The sequence below is a fragment of the Amblyraja radiata genome, chromosome 7, assembly GCF_010909765.2.
Source record: "Amblyraja radiata isolate CabotCenter1 chromosome 7, sAmbRad1.1.pri, whole genome shotgun sequence".
Taxonomy (NCBI): Eukaryota; Metazoa; Chordata; class Chondrichthyes; order Rajiformes; family Rajidae; genus Amblyraja; species Amblyraja radiata.
The window spans coordinates 86980177-86998863 of NC_045962.1; the positions used below are offsets into that span (position 1 = coordinate 86980177).

At 50.8% G+C, this 18687-nt stretch overlaps 1 protein-coding gene across 1 annotated transcript in view; it reads right to left on the reverse strand.

Annotated features, from left to right (window-relative positions):
• The window catches only part of speg (striated muscle enriched protein kinase), a 106428-nt gene that overhangs the window by 17671 nt on the left and 70070 nt on the right, over nucleotides 1–18687 (reverse strand). The window contains exons 19-26 of the mRNA XM_033023519.1: nucleotides 18247–18447; nucleotides 16424–16484; nucleotides 14562–14639; nucleotides 11069–11241; nucleotides 10062–10088; nucleotides 9153–9305; nucleotides 4871–4913; nucleotides 3806–3880 (exon numbers count right to left, since the gene is read on the reverse strand). Of these exons, the coding sequence (XP_032879410.1) occupies nucleotides 3806–3880; nucleotides 4871–4913; nucleotides 9153–9305; nucleotides 10062–10088; nucleotides 11069–11241; nucleotides 14562–14639; nucleotides 16424–16484; nucleotides 18247–18447 (811 nt within the window). The remainder of the gene's footprint in view (nucleotides 1–3805; nucleotides 3881–4870; nucleotides 4914–9152; nucleotides 9306–10061; nucleotides 10089–11068; nucleotides 11242–14561; nucleotides 14640–16423; nucleotides 16485–18246; nucleotides 18448–18687) is intronic.

Genomic DNA, 18687 nt, shown 5'->3' on the forward strand with positions numbered 1-18687 from the left:
CATAACTCTCCCCTAGTCCCATCTACCTGCACTCAGACCATAACCCTCCATTCCTTTCCCGTCCATATAACTATCCAATTTATTTTTAAATGATAAAATCGAACCTGCCTCCGCCACTTCCACTGGAAGCTCATTCCACACAGCCACCACTCTCTGAGTAAAGAAGTTCCCCCTCATGTGACCCCTAAACTTCTGTCCCTTAATTCTCAAGTCATGTCCTCTTGTTTGAATCTTCCCTACTCTCAGTGGGAAAAGCTTATCCACGTCAACTCTGTCTATCCCTCTCATCATTTTAAAGACCTCTATCAAGTCCCCCCTTAACCTTCTGCGCTCCAAAGAATAAAGCCCTAACTTGTTCAACCTTTCTCTGTAACTTAGTTGCTGAAACCCAGGCAACATTCTAGTAAATCTCCTCTGTACTCTCTCTATTTTGTTGACATCCTTCCTATAATTAGGCGACCAAAATTGTACACCATACTCCAGAATTGGCCTCACCAATGCCTTGTACAATTTTAACATTACATCCCAACTTCTATACTCAATGCTCTGATTTATAAAGGCCAGCACACCAAAAGCTTTCTTTACCACCCTATCTACATGAGATTCCACTTTCAGGGAACTGTGCACAGTTATTCCTAGATCCCTCTGTTCACCTGCATTCTTCAATTCCCTACCATTTACCATGCACGTCCTATTTTGATTTGTCCTGCCAAGATGTAGCACCTCACACTTATCCCTGACCCATCGGAACCTCCGGCAGGGTGCCGCAGCGGGTAGAGCTGCTGCCTCACAGCGCCAGAGACCCAGGTTCGATCCCGACTACGGGCGCTGCCTGTACGGAGTTTGTACGTTCTCCCCGTGACCCGCGTGGATTTTCTCCGGGTGCTCCGGTTTCCTCCCACACTCCAAAGACGAACAGGTTTGCCTTCGGTAATATTGCGTGGAATAGTGCCAGCGTGCGGGGTGATCGCTGGTCGGCTCATTTCAGTTCAGTTCTGTTTAGTTTATTGTCATGTGCAGCGAGGTACTGTGAAAAGCACTGGGCCTGTACTCGCTGGAGTTTAGAAGGATGAGTGGGGACCTCATTGAAACTTATCGAATCGTGAAAGGCTTGAATAAAATGGATGTGGAGAGGATGTTTCCACTAGTGGGAGAGTCTAGGACCAGAGGTCACAGCCTCTGAATTAAAGGACGTTCCTTTAGGAAGGAGACGAGGAGGAATTTCTTTAGTCAGAGGGTGGTGAATCTGTGGAATTCTTTGCCACAGACGGCTGTGGAGGCCACAAGTCAGTGGATATTTTTAAGGCGGAGATAGATAGATTCTTGATGAAAGCCCCTGTCCCACGGTACGAGTTCATTCCAAGAGCTCTCCCGAGTTTAAAAAAAATCAAACTCGTGGTAAGCACGGAGAATGTACGTAGCGGGTACGTCGGAGCTCGGGGGCGTCTCTTAGCGGCTCGTAACGCTAACGGCAGGTACTCGGGAAGACTCGCTAACGGCAGGTAAGCTCGGGAAGACTCGTGAAGATTTTTCAACATGATGAAAAATGTCCACGAGAGCCCCGAGTACCGGCGAGCGGCCATTACCCGTAAATCTCCGCGTTCGAATCAGGGAAAACTCGGGAGAATTAGCTCTTGGAATGAACACGCACCGTGGGACACGGCTTTTAGTACAGGTGTCAAGGGTTATGGGGAAAAGGTTCGGAGGGAGAGAATGGGGTTAGGAGGGAGTGATAGATCAGCCACGATTGAATGGCGGAGTAGACTTGATGGCCCGAATGGTCTACCCCTACTCCTATCACTTGACCATTCGGGCCGCACCTTCTTCTCACTGCTATCATCGGGCAGGAGGTACAGGACCCACACCACTAGCTTCAGGTTTATTATAGTCACCTGTGCTGAGGTACAGTGAAAAGCTTTGTGTTGCGTGTTTAGAGATACAGCGCGGAAACAGGCCCTTCGGCCCACCGAGTCTGTGCCGACCAGCGATCCCCGCACAATAACACTATCCTTCACACACACACTAGGGGACAATTTACATTTACACCAAGCCAATTAACCTACAAACCTGCACGTCTTTGGAGTGTGGGAGGAAACCGAAGATCCCGGAGAAAACCCACGCAGGTCACGGGGAGAACGTGCAAACTCCGCACAGACAGCGCCCGTAGTCGGGATCGAACCCGGGTCTCTGGTGCGGTGAGGCAGCAACTCTACCGCAGCGCCACCGTGTGGCCGCGCCAGGGGGATACGGGCCAAACGCTGGCACAAGGGTTAAAGCCCAGAATAGGTATGTTAGCATTCATAGCAAAAGGATTTGAGTATAGGAGCAGGGAGGTTCTACTGCAGTTGTACAGGGTCTTGGTGAGACCACACCTGGAGTATTGCGTACAGTTTTGGTCTCCAAATCTGAGGAAAGACATTCTTGCCATAGAGGGAGTACAGAGAAGGTTCACCAGACTGATTCCTGGGATGTCAGGACTTTCATATGAAGAAAGACTGGATAGACTCGGCTTGTACTCGCTAGAATTTAGAAGATTGAGGGGGGGATCTTATAGAAACTTACAAAGTTCTTAAGGGGTTGGACAGGTTAGATGCAGGAAGATTATTCCCGATGTTGGGGAAGTCCAGAATAAGGGGTCACAGTTTAAGGATAAGGGGGAAGTCTTTTAGGACCGAGATGAGAAAAACATTTTTTTTCACACACAGAGAGTGGTGAATCTGTGGAATTCTCTGCCACAGAAGGTAGTTGAGGCCACAGTTCATTGGCTATATTTAAGAGGGAGTTAGATGTGGCCCTTGTGGCTAAAGGGATCAGGGGGTATGGAGAGAAGGCAGGTACAGGATACTGAGTTGGATGATCAGCCATGATCATATTGAATGGCGGTGCAGGCTCGAAGGGCCGAATGGTCTACTCCTGCACCTATTGTCTATGTTTCTATGCTATAGAATGATAGTTGTATGCCTTGTGGGTCTTATAGAAACATATAAAATTCTTAAGGGATTGGACAGGTTAGATGCAGGAAAATTGTTCCTGATGTTGGGGGAGTCCAGAACCAGGGGTCACAGTTAAAGAATAAGGGGTCGGACATTTAGGATTGAGATGAGGAAACCTTTTCACCCAGAGAGTTGTAAATCTGTGGAATTCTCTGCCAGAGAAGGCAGTGAAGGCCAATTCACTGGATGTTTTCAAGAGAGAGTTAGATTTAGCTCTTAGGGCTAACGGAATCAAGGGATATGGGGAGAAAGGAGAGAGACAAAAATGCTGGAGAAACTCAGCGGGTGAGGCAGCATCTGTGGAGCGAAGGAATAGGTGACGTTTCGGCCCGAGACCCTTCTTCAGACTTCAGTAGTCTCGATCCAAAACGTCACCTATTCCTTCGCTCCATAGATGCTGCCTCACCCGCTGAGTTTCTCCAGCATCTATGGAGCGAAGGAATAGGTAACGTTTCGGGTCGCGACCCTTCCGGGTCTCGACCCGAAACGTCACCTATTCCTTCATCAGTCAGAAGCAGGGTCTCGACCCGAAACGTCACCTATTCCTTCATCAGTCAGAAGAAGGGTCTCGACCCGAAACGTCACCTATTCCTTCGCTCCATAGACGCTACCTCACCCGCTGAGTTTCTCCAGCATTTTTGTCTACTGTTGATTTTTCCAGCATCTGCTGTTCTTTCTTAAACAATAGGAAGAAGGCAGGAACGGGGTACTGATTGGGGATGATCAGCCACGATCACATTGAATGGCGGTGCTGGCTGGAAGGGCCGAATGGCCTCCTCCTGCACCTGTTGTCCATGTATCTATGTATCTACCTGCCATTTTCTCCGTGAGACGAGAGACTTCAGCGGATCGGTGTCGATCATCTTCCCCTTCACTGTGTCGACGCTCTGAAAGGTGGAAGTGAAACCGCGGGCGTCAGGACCGAGGCAAGCGGGCGCGTGGGTTGGTTCATTAGTGGCAGCAGCAGAGTTAGTGCCGTACAGGAGTCTGGGGTTACGGGGAGGAGGCAGGAGAATGGGGTTAGGAGGGAGAGATAGACCAGCCACGATCGAATGGCGGAGTCGACTCGAGGGGCCGAATGGCCTAATTCTGCTCCTGTCACTCATGAACTTATTGGCTAAAGTTAAGACTAAAGTGTGTGTGTGAGGGTGAGGGGAGTGAGTGTGTATGCGTGTGTGTGGGCGTGTGTGTATATGTGAATGTGGTGCATGTGCGTGTGGCGTGTGTGTGCGTGCGTGTGTACATGCGTGTGCGTGCGCTTGTGTGTGTGCATGCGCGTGTGTGTGCGTGTGCGTGCATGTGTCTGTGCATGCGTGCACGTGTGCGAGTGTATGTACGTGCATGTGTTTGTGCGTGTGTGTGTATGCGCATGTGTGTGCGTGCACGTGTGCGAGTGTATGTGTGTGCGTGTGTCCGTGCGTGCGTGTGTGCGCGTGCGTGCATGTGTGTGCGTGCATGTGCGTCTGTGCGTGTGTTTGTATGTGTGTGTGTGTGTGCGTGTGTGTGTGTGCGTGCATGTGTGCGTGCCGTGTGTGTGCGTGCGGGTGTGTGTGCGTGCGTGTGCGTGCGTGCATGTGTGTGCGTTAGTGCTTGCGTGCGTGTGCGTGCGTTAGTGCGTGCGTGCGTGCGTGAGTGTGTGCGTGTGCGTGCGTGAGTGCGTGCGTGCGTGTGCGTGCGTGCGGTAGTGCGTGTGTGCGTGTGCGTGCGTGCGGGAGTGCGTATGTGCGTGCGTTAGTGCGTGCGTGCGTGTGCGTGTGTGCGTCTGCTTGTGTGTGTGCGTGCGTGTGCGTACGTGTGTGCGTGAGTGCGTGCGTGCGTGTTCGTGCGTTTCGTCTACCAGGGTCAGAGCCTTGACTGACTCTCCAGAAGATACTCACCAAGAACCAGACGTGGTGCAGACAGTCCTCGGCAGACGGGCGGCTGAAAGTAAACAGAAGGACGGCGTGAGATGGTGCCGCAGCGGTAGAGTCCACTCGGTACACGTGGGGTTAGTTTAGGTAAGGGGGAGGTACAGCGAGACCTGGGTGTCCTTGTACACCGGTCACTGAAAGTTGGCGTGCAGGTACAGCAGGCAGTGAAGAAAGCTAATGGAATGTTGGCCTTCATAACAAGAGGATTTCAGTATAGGAGTAGAGAGGTTCTTCTGCAGATGTATAGGGCTCTGGTGAGACCACATCTGGAGTATTGTGTACAGTTTTGGTCTCCTAATTTGAGGAAGGACATCCTTGTGATTGAGGCAGTGCAGCGTAGGTTCACGTGATTGATCCCTGGGATGGCGGGACTGTCATATGAGGAAAGATTGAAAAGACTAGGCTTGTATTCACTGGAGTTTTGAAGGATGAGGGGGATCTTGTAGAAACATATAAAATTATAGAAGGACTGGACAAGCTAGATGCAGGAAAAATGTTCCCAATGTTGGGCGAGTCCAGAACCAGGGGCCACAGTCTTAGAATAAAGGGGAGGTCATTTAAGACTAAGGTGAGAAAAAACCTTTTCACCCAGAGAGTTGTGAATTTCGGCCCGAAAGGTTGCCTATTTCCAGAAGGTTCGGCCCGAAACGTTGCCTATTTCCTTAGCTCCATAGATGTTGCTGCACCATAAGTCAGCGGGTCAGGCAGCATCTGTGGAGAACATGGATAGGTGACGTTTCACAGAGTGCTGGAGTAACTCAGCGGGTCAGGCAGCATCTGTGGAGAAAGTGAATGGGTGATATTTCGGATCAAGACCCTCCTTCAGACTGAGTCAGGGGAGAGGGAAAGGAGAGGTTTGAAGGAAAGGTACAAAGAACAAATGAATGAAAGATATGCAAAAGAACAAATCAAAGCCAGTAGCGATGATCAAGGAAAGGTGGAGCCCACAATGGTCCATTGCTGGCTTTGGGAGAGCTGATAACAAGTGAATACAAACGGTGAAACTAAGATGGACGACAGTGAAACTAGCACGATGACTAGGATGGGGAAGGGGATGGAGAGAGAGGGAAAGCAAGGGTTACTTGAAGTTAGAGAAGTCAATGTTCATACCGCTGGGGTGTAAACTACCCGAGCGAAATATGAGGTGCTGCTCCTCCAATTTGCGCTGGGCCTCACTCTGACAGTGGAGGAGGCCCAGGACAGAAAGGTCACAGTGTGGGAAAGGGAGGGGGGGGTTAAAGTGTTGATCAACTGGGGTAGCAGGTAGGTTTAGGCGGACTGAGCGGGGGTGTTCAGCGGAACGATCGCCGAGCCTGCGCTTGGTCTTGCCGATGTAGAGGAGTTGACTCCTAGAACAGTGGAAACAGTAGATGAGGTTGGAGGAGGTTCGGATGACAGGAAGGCCATCTCCAATGAGGAAGACGTCCAAAGACTCCCATGGTCTCCATATCTATTGAAGTGTTTGGCAACGGGGAGATCAGGTAGGCCCAGGCGGACTGAGCGGTGGCGTTCGGCGAAACGATCACCGAGTCGATGTTTGGCCAGTCTTGACGTAACTTGCAACTCAAGAACAGTGTTGAACTATTATCTACGTCATTGGAGACGCTCGGACTATCTTTGACCAGACTTTACCTTGCACTAAACGTTATTCCCTTATCATGGACAGTATCTGTACACTGTAAATAGACAACAGGTGCAGGAGTAGGCCATTCGGCCCCTCGAGCCAGCACCGCCATTCAATGTGATCATGGCTGATCATCCCCAATCAGTACCCCGTTCCTGCCTACTCCCCATATCCCCTGACTCCGCTATCTTTAAGAGCTCTATCTAGCTCTCTCTCTTGAAAGCCTCCAGAGAACCGGCCTCCACCGCTCTCTGAGGCAGAGAATTCCACAAACTCACCACTCTCTGTGAGAAAAAGTATTTCCTCGTCTCCGTTCTAAATGGCTTACTCCTTATTCTTAAACTGTGTGGCCCCTGGTTCTGGACTCCCCCAACATCGGGAACATGTTTCCTGCCGCTACCGTGTCTAAACCCTTAACAATCTTATATGTTTCAATAAGTATCCCTCTCATCCTTCTAAACTCCAGAGTGTACAAGCCCAGCCGCTCCATTCTCTCAGCATATGACAGTCCCGCCATCCCGGGAATTAACCTTGTAAACCTACGCTGCATTCCCTCAATAGCAAGAATGTCCTTCCTCAAATTAGGGGACCAAACTGCACACAATACTCCAGGTGTGGTCTCACTAGGGCCCTGTACAACTGCAGAAGGACCTCTTTGCTCCTATATTCGATTCCTCTTGTTATAAAGGCCAACATGCCATTCGCTTTCTTCACTGCCTGCTGTACCTGCATGCTTACTTTCATAGACTGATGTACAAGGACCCCCAGATCCCGTTGTACTTCCCATTAGGAAGTGGCTCGATTGTAATCATGTATTGTCTTTCCGCCGACTGGATAGCACGCAACAAAAGCTTTTCACTGTACCTCGGTACACGGGACAATGTGCAAAACTGCACGAAACTCTCTGCAATACCTCTGGCCGTGCCGAGGTGGCAGCAGTGAGCAGCCTGGACACACTGACATCCACAACTCGTTAACCAGCTAAGAGATTTAACATGCAGAAATAGCTGAGATTTTTTACATTCCTCAAAGATAAACTGTCAGCAGGCACGGTGGATGCAGCGGGTAGAGCTGCTGCCTCACAGCGCCAGAGACCCGGGTTCAATCCCAACCACGGGCGCTGTCTGTACGGAGTTTGCACGTTCTCCCCGTGACCTGCGTGGGTTTTCTCCGGGTGCTCCGGATTCCTCCCACACGCCAAAGACGTGCAGGTTTGTAGGTTAATTGGCTTCGGTTTTATAGCCATAGAGTGAAACAGGCCCTTCGGCCCAACTTGCCCACACCGGCCAACAATGCCCCAGCTACACTAGTCCCACCCGCCCGCGTTTGGTCCATATCCCTCCAAACCTGTCCTATCCATGTACCTGTCTAACTGTTTCTTAAACGTTGGGATAGTCCCAGCCTCAACTACCTCCTCTGGCAGCTTGTTCCATACACCCACCACCCTCTGTGTGAAAAAGTTACCCCTCAGATTCCTATTAAATCTTTCCCCCTTCACCTTGAACCTATGTCCTCTGGTCCTCGATTCCCCTACTCTGGGCAAGAGACTCTGTGCGTCTACCCGATCTATTCCCCTCGTGATTGTGTACAGACTAACAGTAGGATGGTGTGAGGAGATAGACAATAGACAATAGGTGCAGGAGTAGGCCATTCGGCCCTTCGAGCCATTCAATGTGATCATGGCTGATCATCCCCAATCAGTACCCCGTTCCTGCCTTCTCCCCATATCCCCTGACTCCGCTATCTTTAAGAGCCCTATCTAGCTCTCTCTTGAAAGCATCCAGAGAACCGGCCTCCACCGCCCTCCGAGGCAGAGAATTCCACAGACTCACTACTCTCTGTGAGAAAAAATGTTTCCTCGTCTCCGTTCTAAATGGCTTACCCCTTATTCTTAAACTGTGGCCCATGGTTCTGGACTCCCCCAACATCGGGAACATGTTTCCTGCCTCTAGCGTGTTCAAACCCTTAACAATCTTATATGTTTCAATGAAATGCCCTCTCATCCTTCTAAACTCCAGAGTGTACAAGCCCAGCCGCTCCATTCTCTCAGCATATGACAGTCCCGCCATCCCGGGAATTAACCTTGTAAACCTACGCTGCACTCCCTCAATAGCAAGAATGTCCTTCCTCAAATTAGGGGACCAAAACTGCACACAATACTCCAGGTGTGGTCTCACTAGGGCCCTGTACAACTGCAGAAGGACCTCTTTGCTCCTATATCGATTCCTCTTGTTATAAAGGCCTCTTGTTATATATTGGCTTTCTTCACTGCCTGCTGTACCTGCATGCTTACTTTCATAGACTGATGAACAAGGACCCCCAGATCCCGTTGTACTTCCCTTTAGGAAGTGGCTCGATTGTGATCATGTATTGTCTTTAAGCCGACTGGATAGCACGCAACAAAAGCTTTTCACTGTACCTCGGTACACGGGACAATGTGCAAAACTGCACACAATACTCCAGGTGTGGTCTCACTAGGGCCCTGTACAACTGCAGAAGGACCTCTTTGCTCCTATATTCGATTCCTCTTGTTATAAAGGCCAGCATGCCATCCGCTTTCTTCACTGCCTGCTGTACTGAGATGCTGAGGCAAGTACAACCACCGCCCCAGGGCCAAATACTCACTGCTTGTCCTCCACCAACAGGCTGGTGACGAAGCCCTTCGATTCACGGCTGAGGTCGACGAACATCTTCTCCTCGAAGGCCACGTTGTAGTTCTTCACGTTGAGCAGCGTGGACCTGTCGTTGTCTCCGGAGAACGGCGACACTCCCGTCAACCTGCAGGGGGCGAGAATCACCAGAGTTTTATGGTCGTTCGGCCCCAAACAATAGACAATAGGTACAGGAGTAGAGGCCATTCGGCCCTTCCAGCCAGCACTGCCATTCAATGTGATCATTGCTGATCATCCCCAATCAGTACCCCGTTCCTGCCTTCTCCCCATATCCCCTGACTCCACTATCTTTAAGAGCCCTATCTAGCTCTCTCTTGAAAGCATCCAGAGAACCGGCCTCCACCGCCCTCTGAGGCAGAGAATTCCACAGACTCACCACTCTCTGTGAGAAAAAGTGTTTCCTCGTCTCCGTTCTAAATGGCTTACTCCTTATTCTTAAACTGTGGCCCCTGGTTCTGGACTCCCCCAACATCGGGAACATGTTTCCTGCCCCTAGCGTGTCCAAGCCCTTAACAATCTTATATGTTTCAATGAGATGCCCTCTCATCCTTCTAAACTCCAGAGTGTACAAGCCCAGCCGCTCCATTCGGTTGCCATAACAGCTGCGAAGAAACTGTCCCTGAAGCTTTGGAGAGCGGGAGGAAACCAGGAGCACCCGGAGAAACCCCACGCAGGTCACGGGGAGAACGTGCAAACTCCGTATAGACAGCGCCCGTAGTCGGGATCGAACCCGGGTCTCTGGCGCTGTGAGGCAGCAGCTCTACCCGCTGCGCAACCGTGCCGACCTTAAATGCTCTCTCGGGCCCCAGGGGATGTGTGAGAGAGGCGGGAAAGGTGATGAACGGTTCAGCCAGCTACTCACCCGATGTAGGCAATGACTCCCAGCGGCCTGTGTGTGAAGGAAGCAGAGAGGGCCAATCATTCCTCTGGCACCCAGAGCATATGTAATACAACATAGAACAGGCCCTTCGGCCCACAATGTCCATGCTGAACATGGTGCCAAAACACACAGACACAGGTGCACACACACACGCACGCACGCACACACGCACGCACGCACGCACGCACGCACACACACACACACGCACACACACACACACGCACACACACACCCACACACACACATGCACGCACACACACACGCACGCACGCACCCACGCACGCACGCACGCGCACACACACACACATACACACACACACCCACGCACCCACACACAAACACACCAACACACACACACACACACACACACACGCACACACACACACACACACACACACGCCTGCACCACGCACGCACGCACGCTCTCACTCACGCACGCACTCACTATCTCACGCTCACACACACACACACACACACTCACTCTCGAAAACACACACCCACGCACTACTCACTCACACACACCACTGCTCACACTCACTCACCCACAACACACACACACCAACACACCACACACCCCATGCACTCAACTTCACCCACCCACACACACACAACGGCACTCACAGCGACTCGCACACAAACACACAACCCCCCCCTCACTCACGCACGCACATGCACGCACGCACACACACACACACCCACGCACACACACGCACACACACACACACACACACACACACACATACATACAGACACATACGCACACGCACACATACACACAGGCAGACACAAACATGTACACACACACACACACACACAAACAAACACATACATACACACAGGCAGACACAAACATGTACACACACACACACACACACAAACAAACACATACAGACACACACACACACACATACACACAGACAGACATACGCGCACTCACACACACACAAGCACATACATAGACACACACAGGCACACAGACAGTTGCCTACCAGACGTCTGTAGCGGTGGAGACGGGCGTCTGGGCGATGATCTCGGGGGCCACGTACTCGGGGGTCCCCAGCCGGCTGTACTGCGGTGTGTCGGGGGTGAGCTCCAGGGCGTTGCCAAAGTCACAGATGCGGAGACTGTCACTGCCAGGGTGGGCCAGGAGGATGTTGTCAGGCTACAGGGGGGAGGGGGGGGGGAGAGGGGAGGGAGAGGGTGGGAACGCCACCAGGCTCAGCAGCAACTTCTCCCCCTCCCCCAAGTCAAATAGCAGAGAGTCCGTCACACACAGACCACACTCCCCACCATTGTAGATGTAGCCCAGTCCATCACACAGACCACACTCCCCACCATTGTAGATGTAGCCCAGTCCATCACACAGACCACACTCCCCACCATTGTAGATGTACCCAGTCAGCACAATACCCACTCCCCACCATTGTAGATGTAGCCCAGTCCATCACACAACCACACTCCCACCATTGTAGATGTTGGCCCAGTCCATCACACAGACCACACTCCCCACCATCGACTCCTCGTACACTTCACGCTGCCTTGGGAAAGCAGCCGACACCATCAAAGACGTGTCCCTGTCCCACCCCGGTCATTCCTTCTTCTCCCCGCTCCCGTCCGGCAGAAGGTACGGAAGCTTGAAAGCCCGCACCGACAATAGACAATAGGTGCAGGAGTCGGCCATTCGGCCCTTCGAGCCAGCACCGCCATTCAATGTGATCATGGCTGATCATCCCCAATCAGTACCCCGTTCCTGCCTTCTCCCCATATCCCCTGACTCCGCTATCTTTAAGAGCCCTATCTAGCTCTCTCTTGAAAGCATCCAGAGAACCGGCCTCCACCGCCCTCCGAGGCAGAGAATTCCACAGACTCTCAACTCTCTGTGAGAAAAAGTGTTTCCTCGTCTCCGTTCTAAATGGCTTACCCCTTATTCTTAAACAGTGTGTGTGGCCCCTGGTTCTGGACTCCCCCAACATCGGGAACATGTTTCCTGCCTCTAGCGTGTCCAAACCCTTAATAATCTTATATGTTTCAATGAGATGCCCTCTCATCCTTCTAAACTCCAGAGTGTACAAGCCCAGCCGCTCCATTCTCTCAGCATATGACAGTCCCGCCATCCCGGGAATTAACCTGGTAAACCTACACAAGTTGGTGAGAGCTGGTGGGGACATGCCGAACCTGCTAAGCCTTCGAAGGAAGTAGCTTTCATGGTCATTGCTATGATATGGGTAGTCAACTGTCCCGTATTAGCCGGGACATCCCGTATATTGGGCTAAAATGACATTGGACTTTGTCTCTGGAACTGATTTCGCTACAATGCTGAGAATTACAGATAGTTGAAAGCTTCAAGTGTCCAGGAGTAACTATCATTTGAGTATAGGAGCAGGGAGGTTCTACTGCAGTTGTACAGGGTCTTGGTGAGACCACACCTGGAGTATTGCGTACAGTTTTGGTCTCCAAATCTGAGGAAGGACATTCTTGCCATAGAGGGAGTGCAGAGAAGGTTCACCAAACTGATTCCTGGGATGTCAGGACTTTCATATGAAAAAAGACTGGATAGACTCAGCTTGTACTCGCTAGAATTTAGAAGATTGAGGGGGGATCTTATAGAAACTTACAAAATTCTTAAGGGGTTGGACAGGCTAGATGCAGGAAGATTATTCCCGATGTTGGGGAGGTCCAGAACTAGGGGTCACAGTTTAAGGATAAAGGGGAAATCCTTTAGGACCGAGATGAGAAAAACATTTTTCACACAGAGAGTGGTGAATCTGTGGAATTCTCTGCCACAGAAGGTAGTTGAGGTCAGTTCATTGGCTATATTTAAGAGGGAGTTAGATGTGGCCCTTGTGGCTAAAGGGATCAGGGGGTATGGAGAGAAGGCAGGTACATGATACTGAGTTGGATGATCAGCCATGATCATATTGAATGGCGGTGCAGGCTCGAAGGGCCGAATGGCCTCTACTCCTGCACCTATTGTCTCTGTTTCTATGTTTCTATCATCAACAAATTCTCCTGGACCACGATGGTTGCCGACTCTCTCGCTCCCAAATAAGGGACAACAGGTCAAAATACGGGACAAATTCCCGACGGCAATTCGTTGACCGACTGGGCCGTGACTGGGTGAATGATGAGTTGGCCCCGGGTGCTGGACTGCACACAAAGCCCAGCCGGCGGGCCAGCTGAGGAGTTTTGGCCCGGGGGAGGGGGCCGCGCGCAAAGTCCGGCGCCCCGTCCAACTCATGAACCAATGATCGGCCGTGAGAAGGAGGAGGGGTGGTGGTGTCGGCGGTCAGCGAAGGTCCGAAGGTCGGACAGCTGGCCGGGCTGCCGACCGACCGACGGGTCCACGGGCGAGGCGCTGCTGCTGCTGCTGCTGCTGCTGCTGCACTCCATGGGATGCACTACGTCGGGACGGGGTAAGGCGGGGCCGGAGGACCCGACAGTCCCCTCGACCCGAGTAGTAGCGGTCAAATATGGGACAAGGGGGGTTCCTATACGGGACAAACCAATTTAGCCCCAATATACGGGATTTCCCGGCTAATACGGGACAGTTGGCAACACTAGTGGACCACCCATATCATAGCAAACTCCCTTCGAAGGCTTAGGAAGTTCAGCATGTCCTCAACAGCTCTCACCAACTTGCGCAGCACGATGGCGCAGCGGGTAGAGCTGCTGCCTCACAGCGGGGTGAGGCGATCCCGACTATGGGCGCTGTCTGTGCAGAGTTTGCACGTTCTCCCCGTGACCTGCGTGGGGTTTTCTCCGGGCGCTCCGGTTTCCTCCCGCACTCCAAAGACGTGCAGGTTTACAGGTTAATTGGCTTCGGTGTAAATGTAAATTGTCCCCAGTGTGTGTGTGTGGGATAGTGTTAGTGTGCGGGGTGAAAAAATGGCCAGCACGCACTCGGTGGGCTGAAGGGCCTGTCTCCGCGCTGTATCTGTTAAGTCAATGGTCAGTATGGACTCAGTGGGCCGAAGGGCCTGTCTCCCCGCTGCACCACTCTGTGCCTAGTTGGGATTTAAAGCACGGGACAAGGCAGAGCTAAGGCCAGCAGCATCATCAAGGATCAGTCTCACCCCCGGTCACTCCCTCTTCTCCCCTCTCCCATCGGGCAAGAAGTACAGAAGTGGGAAAACGAACACACACACACCTCCAGATTCAGGGACAGTTTCTTCCCGGCTGTTATCAGGCAACTGAACCGTCCTCTCACCAACTAGAGAGCGGTCCTGACCTCCCATCCACCTCATTGGAGACCCTCGGACTATCCTTGATTGGACTTTGCTGGCTTTACCTTGCACTAAACGTTATTCCCTTTATCCTGTATCTGTACACTGTGGACGGCTCGATTGTAATCATGTATTGTCTTTCCGCTGACTGGTTAGCACGCAACAAAAACTTTTCACTGTACCTCGGTACACAGGACAATAAACTAGACTGAACTGAGTGAGGAGAGGTTGCCGCAGGTGTGGACAGGTGAGGACTCACCTTGATGTCCAGGTGCAGGATGTTGCTCTGGTGCAGGTACCTGATGCCTTCCAGGATCTGCTGGACATAGTACCTCACCTGGGGAAGCAGAGATCAGTCAGTGGCCCACTGTCCATGTACCGTTCCCTCCGACCCCTGTACCCTCTGACCCCATACCCTCTGGCCCCTGTGACCTCTGACTCCGTACCCTCTGACCCCCGTGACCTGTGACCCCATGCCCTCTAGTCTTTGACATTTCCACTCTGGGTCAAAGGTTCTGACAGTCGACACTTTCTCTGACGAACCTGTCCGATTAATGAGGAATTGTGGACGCAGCCCAGACCGTCACACACACACACGAACCAACCTCCCTCCCATCGACTCCATCTACACCCCAGCAGCATCATCAAGGACCAGTCTCACCCCCGGCCACTCCCTCTTCTCCCCTCTCCCATCGGGCAAGAGGTACAGAAGTGTGAAAACCAACACACACACACCTCCAGATTCAGGGACAGTTTCTTCCCGGCTGTTATCAGGCAACTGAACCGTCCTCTCACCAACCAGAGAGCGGTCCTGACCTCCCATCTACCTCATTGGTGGCCCTCGGACTATCCTTGATCGGACTTTACCTTGCACTAAACGTCATTCAAGTTATTCCCTTCATCCTGTATCTGTACACTGCGGAAGTTTGGAATGTAATCATGTATTGTCTTTCCGCTGACTGGTTAGCACGCAACAAACGCTTTTCACTGTAGCTACACTAAACTAACTACACTAAACTAACAACTAACTACACTAAACTAACTACACTAAACTAACTACACTAAACTAACTACACTAAACCAACTAACTACACTAAACTGAACTAACTACACTAAACTGAACTAACTACACTAAACTAACTACACTAAATTAACTAACTACACTAAACTAAACTACACTAAACTAACTACACTAAACCAACTAACTACACTAAACTAACTAACTACAATAAGCTAACTAACTACACTAAACTAAACTAACTACACTAAACTAACTACACTAAACTAACTAACTAAACGAAACTAACTACACCAAACTAACTGCACTAAACTAACTAACTACACTAAACTAAACTAACTACAGTAACCTAACTACACTAAACTAACTAAACTAACTGCACTAAACTATCTAACAACACTAAACTAACTGCACTAAACTAACTACACTAAACTAAATACACTAACTAACTACACTAACTAACTACACTAACTAACTACACTAAACTAACTACACTAACCACCTATACTAACTAACTACACTAAACTAACTACACTAAACCAACTACACAAAACTAACTACACTAAACTAAATACACTAACTAACTACACACTAACTACACTGAACTAACTACACTAACCACCTATACTAACTAACTACACTAAACTAACTAACTAAACTAAACTACCTACACTAACCACACTAAACTAACTACACAAAACTAACTAACTACACTAAACAAAACTAACTACATTAAACTAACTATAACTAACTACACTAAACTAACTACACTAAGCTAACTAACTAAACTAACTACACGAACTACATTAAACTAACTACACTAACTAACTACACTGAACTAACTACACTAACCACCTATACTAACTAACTACACTAAACTAACTACACTAAACTAACTACACTAAACTAACTACACTAAACTAACTCCACTAAACTCAACTGCCTCCAAAATACCCTCCATGCCACCACGAGACATAAACATGGCTCCCACATGTACGTCCCTCCCCAATCCTCCCCTACCAACCACCCCCATCCCCATTCCTCTCTGTCCCCCTCCCCCCTCCCCCCATTCCCCCGAATGTCACCCCAGCCCCAGCACACACCTCGGTTTCCAGCACAGCGGGCTTCTTGATCAGACGATCGAACAGTTCCTCCTGCGGACATCTGCGCTGGGAGTCAAGGACTGAGGACCTTGCCTGGGCTGGACATGGTCGGCTGTGAGGAGCGGCTGGAGTGGCCGTAAGGTAGGGCCAGTGTAGATGGGGCATGTTGGTCAGCGTGGTCTCGGAGGGGAGGATGCTCCTCAAACTGCGGAGCATCCCGGACAATACAGCTCACCCCCCTCCGTGACCCACTGGTCAACCTGAGGAGCACCTTCAGCAACAGACTGGTTCCACCAAGATGCAGCACAGAACGCCACAGGAGACCCTTCTCCCCTGTGGCTATCAAACCGTACAACTCCTCCCCCTTCTGTCGTGGGGTAGACTGAGACTGACTCCTCTCCCCCCCCCCCTCCCCAATCTTCGCACATCGCCAATCTTTTCCACTCGTAATGTTTCACGTATCTCGTTGTGTTTCATGACTGTTGGCAGACCAATGTCCCTCCTGGGATAAATAAAGTTCTATCGTATCGAATCGTATGGACGAGATGGGCCGAAGGGCCACTTTACGTGCTATGGAACACTGACCCTAACTTGCCCAGTATGGACGAGATGGGCCGAAGGGCCAGTTTCCATGCCATGGAACTCTATGACCCTATGACCAACTTGGCCAGCAGGGCCGAGTGGGCTGAAGGGCCTGATTTCATGCTGTATGACTCTGTCTAACTTGGCCAGCAGGGCCGAGTGGGCTGAAGGGCCTGATTTCATGCTGTACACTTTTATGACTAAGCATTTATTTCACGAGGGCTTGTATACAATATCAGGGATGTAACGCTGAGGCTCTATAAGGCGCTGGTCAGGCTGCATTTGGAGTATTGTGAGCAAATCTGGGCCCCGTATCTGAGGAAGGATGTGCCGGCTCTGGGAGAGGGTCCAGAGGAGGTTTACAAGAACGATCCCAGGAATGAGCGGGTTAACATACGATGAGCGTTTGTCGGCACTGGGCCCGTACTCGCTGGAGTTTAGAAGGATGAGGGGTGACCTCATTGAAACTTACCAAATAGTGAAAGGCCTGGATAGAGTGGATATGGAGAGGATGTTTCCACTAGTGGGAGAGTCTAGGACCAGAGGGCACAGCCTCACAATTAAAGGACGTTCCTTTAGAAAGATGAGGAGGAATTTCTTTAGCCAGAGGGTGGTGAATCTGTGGAATTCTTTGCCACAGACGGCTGTGGAGGCCACAAGTCAGTGGGTATTTTAAAGACAGAGATAGATAGATTCCTTGTATGTGAATACTTGGCCCAATAAACGTAATTAATTAATTCATTCATTCATAGAGTTTTGATTAGTGCGGGTGTCAGGGGTTATGGGGAGAAGGCAGGAGAATGGGGTTAGGAGGGAGAGATAGATCAGCCATGATTGAGTAGACAATAGACAATAGGTGCAGGAGTAGGCCATTCGGCCCTTCGAGCCAGCACCGCCATTCAATGTGAACATGGCTGATCATCCCCAATCAGTACCCCGTTCCTGCCTCCTCCCCGTATCCCCTGACTCCGCTATTTTTAAGCCCTATCTAGCTCTCTTGAAAGCATCCAGAGAACCGGCCTCCACCGGCCTCTGAGGCAGAGAATTTAAGAGCCCTACCTAGCCCTATCTAGAGACATGATGGGCCGAATGGCTGAAATTCATGGCCTTATGAAGCCCCAGCCCACATGCAACAACAACAAGCCGGGAGAAGCATGATCGGAAATTCTCCATTCGGCCCGTCTAGCCCGTTCTAGCACCGGGCAGAGCGCCGGTGGCCTTGTCGGCAGGGGCAAGGATACAGCTCCATGACGATGGTCAGGGTGTTCTTTTTCTCGAAGGCGTCGTGGAAGTAGACCACCCGCTCGTGGTCCAGCTGGGACAGGATGTGTAGCTCGTGGACCGCCTGGTCGCGCGGCGTGGCGCGGAATGAGATCAGCTTGGCCGCGTAGTCCACGCTGCTGCTCTTCTCCGTCACCTGCTTCACGCAGGCAAAGGCGCCACTGCGGGGGGGCGGGAGAAAGGGGGCCGCTGGTTAGAACGGAACGTAGTAAAAACGCAGCAAGATCTTCCCAGAGTGGGATATAGGCAATAGCGAATTGTCTATAGAGAATTAAGGGACCAAAGTTTAGGGGCAACATGAGGTAGCAATGTTACAACATTTTGAGATTTTAAAAATCAAGTCTGCAATTTATCCCATCGGATAAAGCACAAAAATAAGTTTAATTTGACACCTAATTCAC